The following is a 15,476-nucleotide window of genomic DNA, read 5'->3' as shown; positions in this document are numbered from 1 at the left end:
CAAAAAGCACACCCATTTCCCTAAACTATAAACACTATTCCCTGTTTTGACACATGAGTCAGATTTGTTGAACTGTCACTGCAAAACTCTACACACAAATCCCTTCATTTCTCATTGCCTACACCAAGTTGTCATGTATAAAGCACTTGCATTCAATATTGTTCACTCAAGTCAGCACAGCTTCAGCTCAGTTAGCACACAATTACCCAACTGGAAACACTAAGAGTCAAAATTTAACACACATCAATCAGATCCTTTACCTTTAGATGCTTTACCATCGCCTCGAGAACCTTCAGGGAGAATTCTATCACTGAATAAAAGACATACATTTCCAATAGTATTTGATGAGGTGTATTTTCTTGCAAGAAAAGGCCAACATTCGTACAGTCACAGAGAGTGACTACAGAGTGTGACAGTGAAGGGAGGGTATCCTTTCTCCTCTATAGTCTTGACTCCCAGAATCTTATCTTTCTAGGCCAATGATGGTATTTTCAAGTATACGTGGAACACTCTTAGACGTGTTCATCATATTGTCTCCTTGAGTGGAGGCCCTCCTGTCACGTCCCAACACTCTTTACCATTCCAATACAATTCCATATTAGAATAAGGTTTGTGTGTGCTCTTTTACTGTCATATGATGGTCACACAAGCAACAAAACCCGTTTTGGAAATGTTGTTTTGAATTTATTGCACCAGTGTGTAAGACTATGTTGCAGTGTGTGTGATTATGAGGGCTTGTGTGTCCTCCTGTCTGAGGGCAAAGTTTGGTTTTTCAGCAAGAGTGAATGGTTTTGAGTGTAGAGCTTCATTTTGACCTGAAAATAGGATGTTTGGTGAATTGGGTGAGACGTTATGGATTTGTGTTTACAGTTTTGAGAATACGAGGCATAGTTTCAAGAAATGTGGTTAAGCAATTGAGAAAAACTGTAATTCCAAGGATTGGCACCTTATAAACAACCGGAACTCCATAACAGCAAATTTGTAAAGGTACACTATGTAACTTTTAGCGCTCTAGCGGTTAAAAACAAAACTGCAAGCGGCTTTTGGAAGAACATTGTAGCCGAATTTCTACTGTCCTCCGCATGACATGAGGGGCTAAATTAATTTATTGTTTGTGATTCCCTTTCATTTTTATTTACTTAAATTATTTTTGTGTAGATATTGCAGCATTGTTTGTTAAATGTCTTGAGAACATACTAGATGCATATTTTTGAAATTTTAAATAAATAAATCAAAAGCTTACACTGTTTACTCTACAAAGCTTTTTGTAACCAATCTTTCCAACCCAATTTACAGCCGGACAACATCGAGCACTGAAGAAAACATAAGAAAACTGATCAGAGGCTGATCATGTACAGTAAGTGCAATAGGCTGTTTTATGTGTAAATGGACTGCATGTGGGAAAAGTCTTATAGGAATTTCACTCTGCGTGAAATAGTGAAAATTAAGTTTAACTGAAATTAATACTCTGTGTCATTTCAATCATTTATGATTAAATTTTTATTGTAATGCATGTTAATTAATTTGGATGCATAAAACAAAGTAATATTTTGTTGTAGGTAGACATATGATGCAGAAAAAAGGGAATGTGTGAGCTAAAATAAATGGATGGCTCTAATGGAAAATTTAGATTTTCATTGATTTACAGTGTTGATTTTCATTATTTTCATTATTAAGACATTGAAATGATCTTTGCTGGACTGTACGTAGTCTGCCAACATATGACTAATGTGTGTGTGTTTTTAAACACTGGGAAACAGGTGAGACATCAGGAGGAGGCAGATTGAAAAGGGGCTCTGACCCCTAGGGTTAGAGGCCGGCCAATTTAGAATTTGTGAGTTTGTAAGAACAAACTTAGCAGTATCAGAAAACTAGCAGGGAAGCCTCTCCTTGTTTAGATAAGGGCCTGTAAGCAGAAGACCTTGAAAGCAGTATTAAGACTCCTCTGCCCTCCCTCTCCTGGTCGCACTTGTTTCACAGACTGTACTGGTGACTTATGTGTGGCAACTGGGCCTTCTTGCAAGAATAAATACTTTTAAAAGACAATTTGACTCAGAAATGTCTCTTACGCAGGTGATGATTGTTTAATGAATTTTTTGCCACAACAATTGGTGTCAGAAGTTGGGATTCCATGGCTGTATTTGAAAACTGAAACTAGAGCTGTGGTACGGGGAAAAGGGAAGGCTTTCAAAAAGGGAACGGAAATTGAGACGTAAGGTCAAAGATATTGTCCGGACCGAAGCTAAGTACTCGTTAATAAGGAAATTAATTCAGAGGGCCGAAATAATTGATCACTGAAATAAAGTTTCAAAAGGGCAGGAAATAAAAGATTTCCAGGCCAAAACTGAATTCCAGGGAAAGATATTGAATGTAAGCAGTAATTAATTTCAACCCTTCTGATTTTAGGTGAAAAGTCAGAGCGCGCTAAATTGTCAAAAGCCACAAGCAATAGTGATAGAGAAAAAGACAGCCATTATGGGAACGTCCAACAGTAAATATTGCACGCCGGTGTACTGTGCAATGAAGAAAACTATGGGGAAAAGGGCATGTTAGACATAGGAAAGTTGTGCCAGTGCAAAACATGTGTGTATAAAACTGTGAAGCAACGGTTGAATGTTGGTTTGAATGAAAAGCAAGAAATGAGTGTGAATAACAGCAGAGATAAGTGGGACTGAGAAAATAATGATAACATTAAGTTGAATCTGCAGCCTAACCATTTGATAGAGGAATACTGTTTCAACACAGTTTTAATGAAATTGATGGCATATAGTACAAATGTTTATACTTTATGAAGAGTCCTGAAACAAACAGTAGGACAGAAGAGAGCAAACGCTGTAAGCAGCTGAAGCTTTGACTTAAAAGAAATGTGAAGTTAAAAAAGAAAATGTTTAGTGAAAACCCCTTAGAATATGTTGAGTGATTTTCTTTGCAACTTATGAAAATTAATGTGCTGCCAATAATAATGATAAATATTATGATTTGGCTATGGTGATTGAATCCACACTGGTGGACTGTAAAAGAATACAGAGAACTGCTTATCAGTGGCTCTGTTTACATTCCTGATGGGGACACACTGCTTCAAGGTGTGCAGTAAGTTGGAGCTGTTTGCAAGCTCAATGATCAAACTATAGGTAAAGAGAGGGTTTTAATTGTGGTCAGCAGGGCCATTTAGCCCGTAATTGTAAATGGACACTCAGAAAAGAAAGTGATAACGTGAAAGTGACGTGTATTAATGTGGATTTTTGAAAGTAGAACAGTATTTAAATGACGATATTAAAGTTTTCGTCTGAGAAAGAACTAAGAATGTGAACGCAGTGCTAAAGAAAGTGAAAAGAACGTGCAAGGGAGAAAAGAAAGTTAAAGGAAAGTTAATAGATGGAAGTCGTAAGAAGATCGAAGATTAAAAGAAGGTTGAAAGATTTAAGTCTTAAGGGAATCGTTTTGAAGGAAAGAGCTAGTGAATTGATGAATACAGGTTGATGTAAAATTACAGATAATAATGACTCCAACAAATGAGTTGCAAAATATTTTAAAAGTACCGTTAACTAAAAGGATGATTGTGTTTTAATGGAATACTTTAAAAGGGTTTAGATGATGTAGAGAGACTAATCTGACAGATTATTTACAATGATGCAAAAAAATGCATCACAAGCGGAGAGTGCTAGCCTCCTCAAAGTTAGTGTGAATCCTAATTGCAGATTGATAAACTCCTAGAAAAAACATTGAAGTAATTGAGAACTTGACAACTAAAATTGAGATGAAATGTGATCAAATAAGTAGAAGCAGTATTACTGGATGAACAGTTGCTAAATGTAAAATGTGTGTCTGATTAAACAAACAGTTTGTTAGTGTAGAAAGACATGGAGGTTGACCATGAAAGAACTAGAGCTGATGTTTTGCTTTAAAAAGATAAGCGTGTGATTGGCTGAAACAGTTTGCTTATCTGAATCTGGTGTGTGCTGTGGCTAAGACGTCCAGTGCGACAGAGACACGATCTGAGAGGAAATTTGTAATGTGATGTCTAAATTCCCTGATGTGGGCAAAAGACAAATGTAAAATATGGTTGTTTGAAAATACATGTAAATTCTGGCAAAGATGCTTTAAGCTGGGCTAAAGTTAAAAGATGGTGGATAAAGTTTGATTGAAGAAGTTTATGAGAGTACAGTGTACCAGTCCTGAATGCCTCAGAGTCTCTCTCATTCAATGTCAGCTGAAAGCTGTTGTCTGAGCCTGTGCAAGGCACATTGTTTTAGTTGAAAACCATAGACATGGATGTTAAAAGAAATCATGCTACAAGGCAGTTCAGATTTCATACATTTAAAGGGAAATTTGTAAATGTTTTAAAAGTAAAACTGAATGACTTTAAAGAAGTCTTAAACGATAGAAGTGACATTTTTGTAAGCTCAGTATTGCGATTTTGCTGATTTGAAGATGTTTAAAATATTTAAGTGATTAAATACTGTTGTTATTAACCTGTCTCCCTGTGTTAACACTATTAGGCAGTCCAGAGTGCTCTGGTGACTCTTGAGTGTGCCTTTCCTAAGCTCCAGAACTGATTATGTTGAAGAAAATGGTCAAAGATTCTGTTATGGGGAAGAGCGGTTACCAGTGTGCACGAAGTGATATCACTCAAAGACGGGTAAGATTCTCTAGGGCCAGAGGTCAACCTAAGGCAGAGGGTCACGCCGACACTGGGTATCTGCAGAATGGCGGTGTTTTATGTGAGTTGGGTATGAGAGTGGCGCTGATTGACTGAGTGGCCACCAGCATCAGCAGATCATTGAGAGGCCAGATGGGCTGTGAGGAGTTACGGCATGTCTGACCCAGAAAATGTGAGTTCCTCTATGTACCACTTGCAAGAAACTGCATTCATTGTATGGCTTGTTTTTCATTATGACAAGTGTTTGCAACCATGCCAGGGGACAACACCCTGATGAAGATTATAGATAAAGAGCTGATGGGAATGGGCTTTCAAGAGCCAGCTGAGACCGTGAGGTGATTGTCATTATTTGTTGTGGAGACAGTAACAAAACTTAATTTTTATCAGGAACATGATGTTGGTTGCCTTATGGGCAAGGGAAAATATTATAGAAGTTGATATTGAAATAATATGTCTTTAAGATATGTAAGATATGTTTTGTAAGTTTAAGTCCTGAAGGTCATTAGACGTGGTGGTGGCAAAAGGTGAAGACAGCTTTTGTAGATTCAAGAAAAGTCTGGATAAAGGTTAATGGTCAAAGGTTATTGAAATGAATTTATTATTAGATTTTGTCTAAATTACAGTCTTAGGAGGCTGTTGAAAAGATTATTTGTTTATAGTGAGAGAGACTGCTTGAGTGAAGGAACGGATGGTATTCTGTCAGTCTTTCTGTTATCGGCATGCTAAAGCAAGTTGAAGCAAAATAATGATAATGAGTCAAAACAACCCAGCTGACTTTTCTAAGAGAAAATTAATAATGAACAAACAGGCTTTGAAACTGGTAAAGAGACCATGTGAAATTAGGTAAAAGCTACAGGAGAATGAGAAGTTTAAAATCTTATTTAAAATTTAAATATGTTTAGAGTTAAAATCAAAGATATGAATATGAGAATATGAGTGTTGATTCATGTTTGGTATGTGTTGGTTTAGGGAAGCTACTCTGTCCCCATAGTGTGTATATTGTGTCATTAACCTCTGGAATGAGTTTTATCATTACAGATGGGTTAAGGCAAATGACAAATTTGAAAGAAATTTGGTCATCAAGCTCTGTAGATTATTGTGAACAGAGAGAGAATGTTGTTTGACTGATACTGACCAAGTCTGTACACGACGACCTGACCTGATAGAAACAATTGATGACTTTGACATTGGAAAATGTTTGTAGATGACTGACTTAAAGGTCCCATGACATGCTACTTTTTGTAGGCTTTAATATAGACCTTAGTGGTCCCTAGTACTGTATCTGAAATCTCTTTCCAAAAATTCAGCCTCGGTGCAGAATTATAGCCACTACAAACCAGTCCCAGAATGAGCTTCCTTCAGACAGGCCGTTTCGGTGTCTGTAGCTTTAAATGATAATGAGGAGGAGAAAGGCGGCGCAAGGTGGAGGGTGGGCGTGGCCTTGACCATCTTGCGCAACGATACCATGCATGTTTGTTTATGTTGGATATATTGCAATGGCACGAAGACACGCAGTCGTTCAAGCATTTCAGTTTGACCCAGAATCTGATCCAGATGGAGAAGCTGCAACTCAGCAGCTCCAGCAGGACGTTTCCGAATGGTAAGTTTAAAATATTATGTTTGGATACGGTACTTTATTCGGATGGTTTACAGTTATTATCATGTAGCTAACGCTAACCTACTGTTGCCTTTTCATGAGATCTGTAACGTCTGTAATTTATCTTATTACAATTACATCAAGCTCTGCGATCTTGAAATGCGGATATCGCACGCGCCATATAACCAACAGGAAAACGGTTATCCAAATAACAAAGAAGTGTACAACACTCGCGTTTCAGTGTGTGTATTCACACACATAAACTGCATAGCTCATGTGACAGCCACATTCTACGTGTAACAAGCTAGGTAACCATAAACAGTAAAGCAACACACTTATATATCATTAGTTGACTTACTTGTCCGAGGTGTGTAGCAGAGCCAAAGAGAGTGATCCAGACTTTAGTTTCAGACGTTCAGCAAGCCCAGCTTTGTATTGACCCTTCAGTGTTCATTTGTACATCCAATTATTGAGCAATTATTATGCTTTGCTCGCTCAAAAGCCATTATGTCTCTCGTGGACAAACTAAAATCGCGCGTGCGCGTTCCTGTTTCCTAGCTCGTTTTCTCATGGGCGAGAAATATCCTCTGGGCGGGCAAAGCAGAGAAAGGGGAGGTAACATTCCTCCTTGTAACGTCATAAAGAGGGGATTCAAGATCAGCCTGATTGAGCCTCCATTTTCTCAAAGGCAGAGAAAGATAGGAAAAGCTCGATTTATACCAATTGAAATTTCTAGAAACTTGGGGACCATATACAGGCTAGGGGAACTCATATTAATGTTAAAAAACCTCAGAAATTGAAAATTTCATGTCATGGGACCTTTAAGAGACCAAACTGCCTGAAAAGCAGTAAGACTCAGGACCGGTGCCCTTCAAATTATTAGATAAGAAGATGAGATTGTGGCTTACATAATGTTTTGTTTCAGAGGCAGAGAAAGATGTCTGGGGGAAATTTGGCTGAAGGACAACATTTGGGTTAGTGTTGAAAACTTTGTTTACCCAAACACCATTGTGTATCATGCATCAAAAGGGGGATGGTAACAATTACCATACCAAGGGGTTCAAATTAGCTGAAAGCCATCATACAGGTGGGACAATAAATGTTGGGAGAACACTGCGTTTAACTGGGTAAAAGCCCTGTAAGAAGTCATTTTTCTCCGTAACGAAATTGCTGTCTGTAAGTGTGCAGATTCGGCAGCGAAGGACGCGGCAGCACAGAAGACAAAAGAAACTATGTGTACTTTACTATCTGACAATAACCTCGACGTTGGTTGGTTATGGTTATGCCCAGTAAACTGGGTTATTATTGTGGCAGAGAGGTGCCACACCTTGCGCAGCGCATAACTTAAAACTTTCCTTTTGCAGGATGTCAGGATGGATTGTGTCGAACAGAACTGATTCTGTTCAAAATGTATAAATATTGTTTTGTTAACATGAGCAAAGCGGGTTGAGAGTTTTTTCCTTTCAGGTTTTTCAGTGCCATTCAGTGAGCAAAATTATCTGGTGACAATATGTTTCAGGCTGTTGATTCAACAGGTCACACCAAAAGGGACGACCGGCCAGACAAGCGGTCAATAACAAAATAGCTAGGGTCTGCATTCACAGGTGACAGCGGGCAGGAAATGGTTAATTCCAGTAGAGGTGCGGTCGGGATAAGGAAAAATCTTGTAATGATCAGAAAATGGTTGGAGAGGGTGACATCTGGGTCCACGCCTCTGACCTTAGACTACACCAACCAACCTCAGCAACCCCACGCGCCGACGCGAAGGACAGTGAGGGGTCAAGGACGTGCTAGTAACGTACCCTCCCTTGCCAGCGATGGAAAATCCTCTCTACGGCACGCAAAGTGTCATATTGGTGAAGACGGAATGTCCATGGGGTGAACGAGATGGTCAACACACCTGGAGGAGGATGTGGACCAACTAATGGTTTAAGTTTAGTGGAATAATTTGTTTTGTGATTATGTTGATGATTTCATTTGATTAAATCAAACTAGTGCTTAGTATTGATATAGATCTAATGATTTGATTGGTGCAAATGTTTTCAGGAAAAGTGGAAATTCTATTCAATGATGTCAAGTATGGTAATAAGCAAAAAGACAGTCGGTCTGTAATGGAAAAGTCAGAGTTAATTTTTAACAATCAAATTGGATAGAATGGATAAAATCATAAAACTCTTCTGGTTAGATTTTATTAAATAGTGTATTAAATAGAGCTTACTAAGTAAAACCATTGCCCAATTGAATTAAAAGTTAACAAAATACGGTTAGGAAATGTGTAGATGGGCGTGGATTAATGGAAAAGGCTGAATGTATAAGAGTTATGATTGTATGTGTTATTCTGATAATTTTGTTATTCATGAGGGGATACGAGAAAATTGGAATGCCTGTTAAATTGGCGAAAATGACAGCCTATCCCAAGGATGAACAAAATTAGGCAGATGGTGGAAGTAGTGGAAGCTACAGTAACGTGGTAAATTTGGAGGGTGTTTTCATTTTCCTATTTTCTTACTTTCTAAATTCTTTCTTTCTAAGGACGATGATAATGTGTAAAGAAGGTTAAAAACAGTAGCCATCCGTGTTACGAGGAGGCATACAAGGACAGGGTTTGAATTGAGGGATATTTTTTATCTACTTTTTCCTTTTCTTTGTGTAATAGTTTCCTGAAATCAACAAGGGGTGTTGAATTGATATGTGTTGAACTGATGTGTTGTTTTCCTACTAAATATAACCTACACTTTTTCTTGTTTATACTGAGATGACTGAGGGTCCGATCTATATAGTGTTGGGGATGCAATAACAGTGCTTATTCGTCTAGCCCGGTTTCAGAATAAACCTTTATTTGCTTGCTATAAAATTAATGGCCTATCCTTACAAAAACAGCCTAAGCTTATTTCATTTTAATCCTTTCTTTTCCTACAAGTTTAAAGAAGAGTGATCAGTCATATGAAAATCAGAGATGAACAGTTTAAGTATTATTATGGTTTGGTTTGTCTTGATTGATCAGTTATCAATGAATGATAAAAAGGGGGAATTGTAATGGAAAATTTAGATTTTCATTGATTTACAGTGTTGATTTTCATTATTTTCATTATTAAGACATTGAAATGATCTTTGCTGGACTGTACGTAGTCTGCCAACATATGACTAATGTGTGTGTGTTTTTAAACACTGGGAAACAGGTGAGACGTCAGGAGGAGGCAGATTTAAAAGGGGCTCTGACCCCTAGGGTCAGAGGCCGGCCAATTTAGAATTTGTGAGTTTGTAAGAACAAACTTAGCAGTATCAGAAAACTAGCAGAGAAGCCTCTCCTTGTTTAGATAAGGGCCTGTAAGCAGAAGACCTTGAAAGCAGTATTAAGACTCCTCTGCCCTCCCTCTCCTGGTCGCACTTGTTTCACAGACTGTACTGGTGACTTCTGTGTGGCAACTGGGCCCTCTTGCAAGAATAAATACTTTTAAAAGACAGTTTGACTCAGAAATGTCTCTTACGCAGGTGATGATTGTTTAATGAATATTTTTGCCACAACAATGGCATACTCGCTTCAAGAAAGGGAAACCTGTGTCCCAAAGCTGAAGGATTCAATGAGTTTACTATACTATACATTGTAACATTAATTCCCTGTGAAATTTATTTTAAACCAATATAATCTCAATATAATCCCATTGGCAAATAATGTTGCTTATTTCTTTACTTACATTATTCTCATCTCTACTGTCTGTATATCACCTCTTGCCATAGAATATCAAAAGTAATATCCATTTTACAATAGTTAACAGTAAAGCTGCCCAAACTATACTGCCCTCCTCAGCTCCACTGTTTGGTACTTTGGTCATGTGTTTTCTATGGGGAACAAAGTCTCTCCTCCTCCAGGGGCGTTTCATGACTCAGAACGACGAATTACATTGAGCAACATTCAAATATGAGAAAGATATTAGTCTTACTGGAGATATTTGTACACCAAAATTATGAACATTTTTAAAATAGCACTGGCACCTGCGCCTAAACAAATGGAAATCTGCCCCAGAAAATAATTAAATAAAATGACTTGCCCATCTTTAACATTAAAATATAATTAATTTAGTGTGAACTTCAGTGTTAATTTGAGCATTAATTGTTCACTAGTGATCACAGAATCTAAATATGATACTTATAGAATCTAACAGAATACAAATGTATAGAAAGTTTGAACTCCTCACCACTAATAGTAATATGTAATTTCCTGTGTAAGATCATACTGGCGGTCTTGATCTCCAATTCATAATCTCCAGACTGATTTCTTCGGATGTTACTGACGGTGATTTCTCCGGTGTCCTCAGGGCCTTTTAACCCATTAACTTGCTTAAAACCACAGCTGGTTCCGATGTTTGTATGTTTACATTTACGGCATGATTTTACCATCAAAGCTTTAATTACTATTGACAAACAATACATCACTCGAAAGTTTAAAGGCTCATGCTTTGATATTTCTGATTGTAATGTTATAGTGATAGCATCATTTTAATTCATATCAAGAGTTCGCAACAAAACACACAACATTAAAACGGGGAATTCTGGCCTGTGTTTGTCCAGTGAAGATGACAGATAAATGTAATCATGCAAACATCGGCGTAGAGTTCCTGATAATTATCCAGAACACAAAATCAGTTCGACTTTTTAGTCCAAAAAGTATTAATTTAACACTAGAACTACCGGAATTCCATAACTACTAGAACGACCATAGCGGTCATTCTGACCGTTCATACTTTGACGTTCATTTGGCCGTACTGAACGTCATTTTCGTCATGTCATATCTATTGTACATGTTAACCTTCTCTTTTCCAATGAAGCTTTTAATTCCTGTCGTCATAGCCCTTAAAACAAGCACAAAAGAAAGTTTCCCCCGACAGGCGCTGCCTCTATTTAAGGGACGTTTTGCGTCAAAATAATATTTTTTTCACCGCACTCACCACGTGAATAGACATGCACAAAAGTTAGGAAACGTCAAAGCTCATATCGTTTAGTACAGCCCTGTTTGTAAATAAGTTCAATAATTAATACAAAATAAAAAAATAAATGGATCTACAATGATAGGTAAACAGGACACAAAATTTTAATTCAAATGAATGTGAAAATGTATACAAACAGGCTAAGAAAAAACATGAATAGCTAAACAAGAAAATGAACTGCTAGAACGATTAGTTTCAGTGAACAAAAAATATTAACGAGCAAAATCAGGTTAACTGCCCATTTGAACGGCGCAAACACCCCGCATCATTGACGCTTACGCACATTCCACACAGGTAAACACCGCCTTTCGTGTGCAGCTCCCACACACTTTTGTGACATTTGGCACGTCTCCTTGGTTTTATTTTGTTTGCAGTTCCTCCAGTTGTATGGCTTTTGATTCCATGTGGTCGGAGCGAAGTTCGCTCGCCAGTTGTGTGATGAAGTCCCTCCGCGAAACTTGCAATGTAGCGGACTTATGATATTTATAATGCGTGCGGTCAAAATGACCGTTATGGTCATTCTAGGTAGAAATAGTCAGAACTGTTGTGTGTTTTGTGATTTTAATCAAATAACAGTGTCAGAATAAAATATACACATATCTAGGAAAAGTCAGGGTCCTACAGCCACATTTATTTTATTTTAACAAAGTTATTACACTGTAAAATTTAAAAACGGTCAAAATGACCGCCTTGGGAGTTCTAGTGTTAAAATGAATATAAAAAATATTTTTTCTTTGCTTGCGTAACATTTCTTCTCAGAGAATTATAATTCTTGTAAATTTTTCAATAAATGATGTAGTCTAAGAGGTGTTTTAGTAATAAAACGCAATATTATCATGTTTGCTAGAGTCCATCATACAGATTAACCCCGCCCCCTGCTTTATCTGTGCTGCTCTGATTGGTCAGTCATTGAAAACATTCGAACAGCGCCACCGGCTGTTGGGATGTCCAAATATGCATAACCAACAATATTCATAGCACAGCACACAGACAGCCAATGTAAAGTTTTGATGGAAGAAAAACGAAGAGATGATAACAGAGATTTTAAGGATAGTTTGTATTCCTCAATCAGCCTTGTGCAGGTGTTCAAGAATACAAGTGTCTATTTAGGAATCTTAATATTTGTATTCTTAACAAATGTGCATTCTGTAATTTATGTGTCACTAGCATTACCGATCAGAACTGAGAAAATGTTGTACACAAATGACTGTATTAAAAAAAAGTTTCCTGAACAATCGCTTTGTCTGCCGCTGACTAGAGGAACTCATGTACTGTCAGAGCTGGTTAAACAGTTTATGAAGAACTTGCTTCTTGAATGTTAAAATGCATGTTGTAAAAAGCATGCATGTGTGTATTATGAATACAGTTTAGACATACTACATCTGCCATATTAGAGTATGACCTATGATGGCAATTGTGTCCCTGTTCCCTGATATGAACTAATTGCTTCGAAGATGGCTGCCGAAGGCAGGGGTGGTTTGCTGGGCTCCACTCATGCCCTTTGTATTTTATCACTTTTATTATTGTTGTTCTGTGTTTGGAGTACCAAGTTTTCATCTTATGAGGGTATCTCAGACGGCTTATTCTATGGTAAACAAACTAAGCTCTATATGTTTGGGTATGGACACAACACTCTGTATACCATCTGGTCGTCATTCTGGTGGAAGAGCGGCAGGAGCAAGGACAACAGGAGCAAGGACCACAAGGGCAAGGACCACAAGGGCAACAAGGCAACATCTCAGCAGGGCAAAGCACAAGCATCCAAAATACTTCTGATGCTTATGCTTTTAGCTGGGGATATACACCTAAATCCTGGCCCAAGCTTGCTGGAGAAGCAGGCTAGCTCTGTGGAGCAGGTGGGGCTAGGCGCTGGTGGATACGTGGAGCTACCGCCCCTGCACACACTGGAGCCCTGCGGTGCAGAGCCCTGGCCCGCTCAGCTGTTGGCTCTGAGCCAGGAACTACAGGAGCAGCGTCAAGCCGATGAGTACACCGCTAGTGATTTTAGCCGCCTGTGTACAACGGATCGCAGCCTGACCGGTGAGTCATTATCTTTGTTAGACTCATGCGCGGGTGCTGAGATTATGCAGACTGCGCCGAGTTTTACGCGGATGTAGAACCGCGCGGGATGACTCTCAATCGGTAAACAGTGGGGCAGCGAGGCGTGCTAATGGAGGGGCGTGCAAGACGCTACAAACACGCTCCAATATGGCCAGTCGTGCTACGCAAAAGCAAAAAGAACATCTTTTCTTTCAAACGGTCAATCATGCCCGAGTGCTCTGGGAACCTGTGAGCAAACCAAAAGGAATACTAGGAGGACAATTCAACATCCGCAGTCTAATCTCCAAAAGGGATCAGATCTCAGCACTTCTCCTCGACTCCAACTTGGACTATATTTGTTTGACGGAAACCTGGCTGCACAACAATATTTCAACAAATATGATCGACGTTTCTGGATATCAATGCTACAGAAAGGACAGAAACTCTGGGAAGGGGGGAGGCGTGCTAATCTACATCAGAGATATATTTAAATGTCACGTAGTAGAACTTAACACCCCCCTCGAATGCCTTGCTCTTAATGTAACTCTATCAACATCAATGAACTTTAATATTGTAGTCCTCTATAACCCACCTTCTCATAAGGTGTCTTTTTATGATGAGCTGAGTAAGGTAGCGAAACAGCTTGAGGTTCATAGAGAGACAATATGGTATGGTGACTTCAATATCAATTGGTCTGATAAGGTTTGTAGACTAAAATTAAAAACTATAATGACTAAATTTGACTATGAACAAATGATCAAAGGGCCTACGAGGATTACTCGGCAAACAAAAACGCTCATTGACATGGCTTTTACTAACAGACCAGAGCGTATTACTAGGACCTATAATCTGATAACTGGACTCTCAGACCACAACATGACCCTGACAGTTAGAAAACTCACTAAAAAGAGACTGCAATATTTGGGTAAACCTGATAATAATAATAATATAAGATTAGTTATCCCTAAATCTAAAACTGTGCAGTTTGAAAGTGAACTAAAGAACTGTAATTGGGAACAAATTATGGCCATGGAGGATGTGGATGAATGTTGCAATTCTATGACAGCAGCAATCTCAGGGTTAATAGAAAAATTTAGAAAGCAAAAGAAATACAAACAAAATAATAATACCCTTCCGTGGCTAAATAATGACATGAAAAAGCTAATGAAGATGAGAGACATGGCCCTAAAGAAATCTTTAAGCTCAAAGCTTAATATTGATATCTTAACTTACAAAAGCTTGAGAAATAAAGTGGTCCATGAATTACGAAAAGCGAAAGCATCATATTATACTAAACTTATAGGAAATGCAAAGGGAAACAATAATTCTCTCTGGAAATACTTAAATAACTTAACTAATAAAACAACTAAACACAAAGGAATTCGGGGACTTACTATAGATGGCAAAAATTTGAATGACGCTGCCGTAATGGCAAACGAATTTAACTCATATTTTGTGCAATCAGTAGAAGACTTGTGTAAAGATTTTTCAACAACTGAAAACTTAAATTTTTCAGCTCCTTCTGCTTCGGCAGATTGTTTCTACATCAAAACAGTTGATGAAATGAAAGTGACATCAATTATTGCAAAATTATCTAATTCTAAATCAAATGATATTTTTAATATTGATTGTTGCTTTCTTAAAAAATACAGCAGTGTCCTGAGAAGACCATTGACACATCTAGTTAATCTGTCAATAAGAACGTGTAAATTTCCATCAGATTGGAAAAAGGCCGTCATAATACCAATATTCAAATCAGGAAGTTTGGATAGTATGTGCAATTATCGGCCCATATCCATTTTGCCTATTTTATCAAAAGTACTGGAGAAAGTAGTAGCTGCACAATTGATTGACCACTTGGAAACCAATCAACTCCTCCACCCGCAGCAGTTTGGTTTTAGACCAGGTTATTGCAAACTGCTGTTTGATTGAAAATCTAAAACAGTTCATGGACAGGAGTCAGGTGGTAGGAGCGGTGTTTTTAGATCTAAAAAAGGCTTTCGAAACGGTCAGTCATAGCCTACTACTATCCAAGATGACATCCTTTTCTGCTGAGACAGTTAGCTGGTTTACATCTTATCTTCAAGACAGACATCAGTGTGTTAAAGTTGGTCAGGATAAGTCACCACTCTTACGCATTCAAAGGGGCATACCACAGGGCTCTATACTGGGACCTTTGATGTTTAGTCTTTTT

The 15,476-nt window shown here is 38.2% G+C and overlaps 2 protein-coding genes across 2 annotated transcripts in view; one reads left to right on the top strand and one right to left on the bottom strand.

Moving 5' to 3' along the window:
- LOC309474915 (uncharacterized protein) overlaps positions 1-10,655 on the bottom strand; it is a gene marked incomplete at its 5' end in the record, with an annotated part of 31,064 nt that extends 20,409 nt beyond the window's left edge. The window contains one exon of the mRNA XM_082137534.1: positions 10,454-10,655. Within this exon, the coding sequence (XP_081993660.1) occupies positions 10,454-10,655 (202 nt within the window). The remainder of the gene's footprint in view (positions 1-10,453) is intronic.
- Positions 1-15,476, top strand: part of LOC309475590 (uncharacterized protein) — a 335,445-nt gene that overhangs the window by 205,262 nt on the left and 114,707 nt on the right. The window lies entirely within an intron of this gene.

The sequence above is a fragment of the Leuciscus leuciscus genome (assembly GCF_965113295.1).
Source record: "Leuciscus leuciscus genome assembly, chromosome: 15".
Taxonomy (NCBI): domain Eukaryota; kingdom Metazoa; phylum Chordata; class Actinopteri; order Cypriniformes; family Leuciscidae; genus Leuciscus; species Leuciscus leuciscus.
This window is presented reverse-complemented; position numbering and strand designations above follow the sequence as displayed.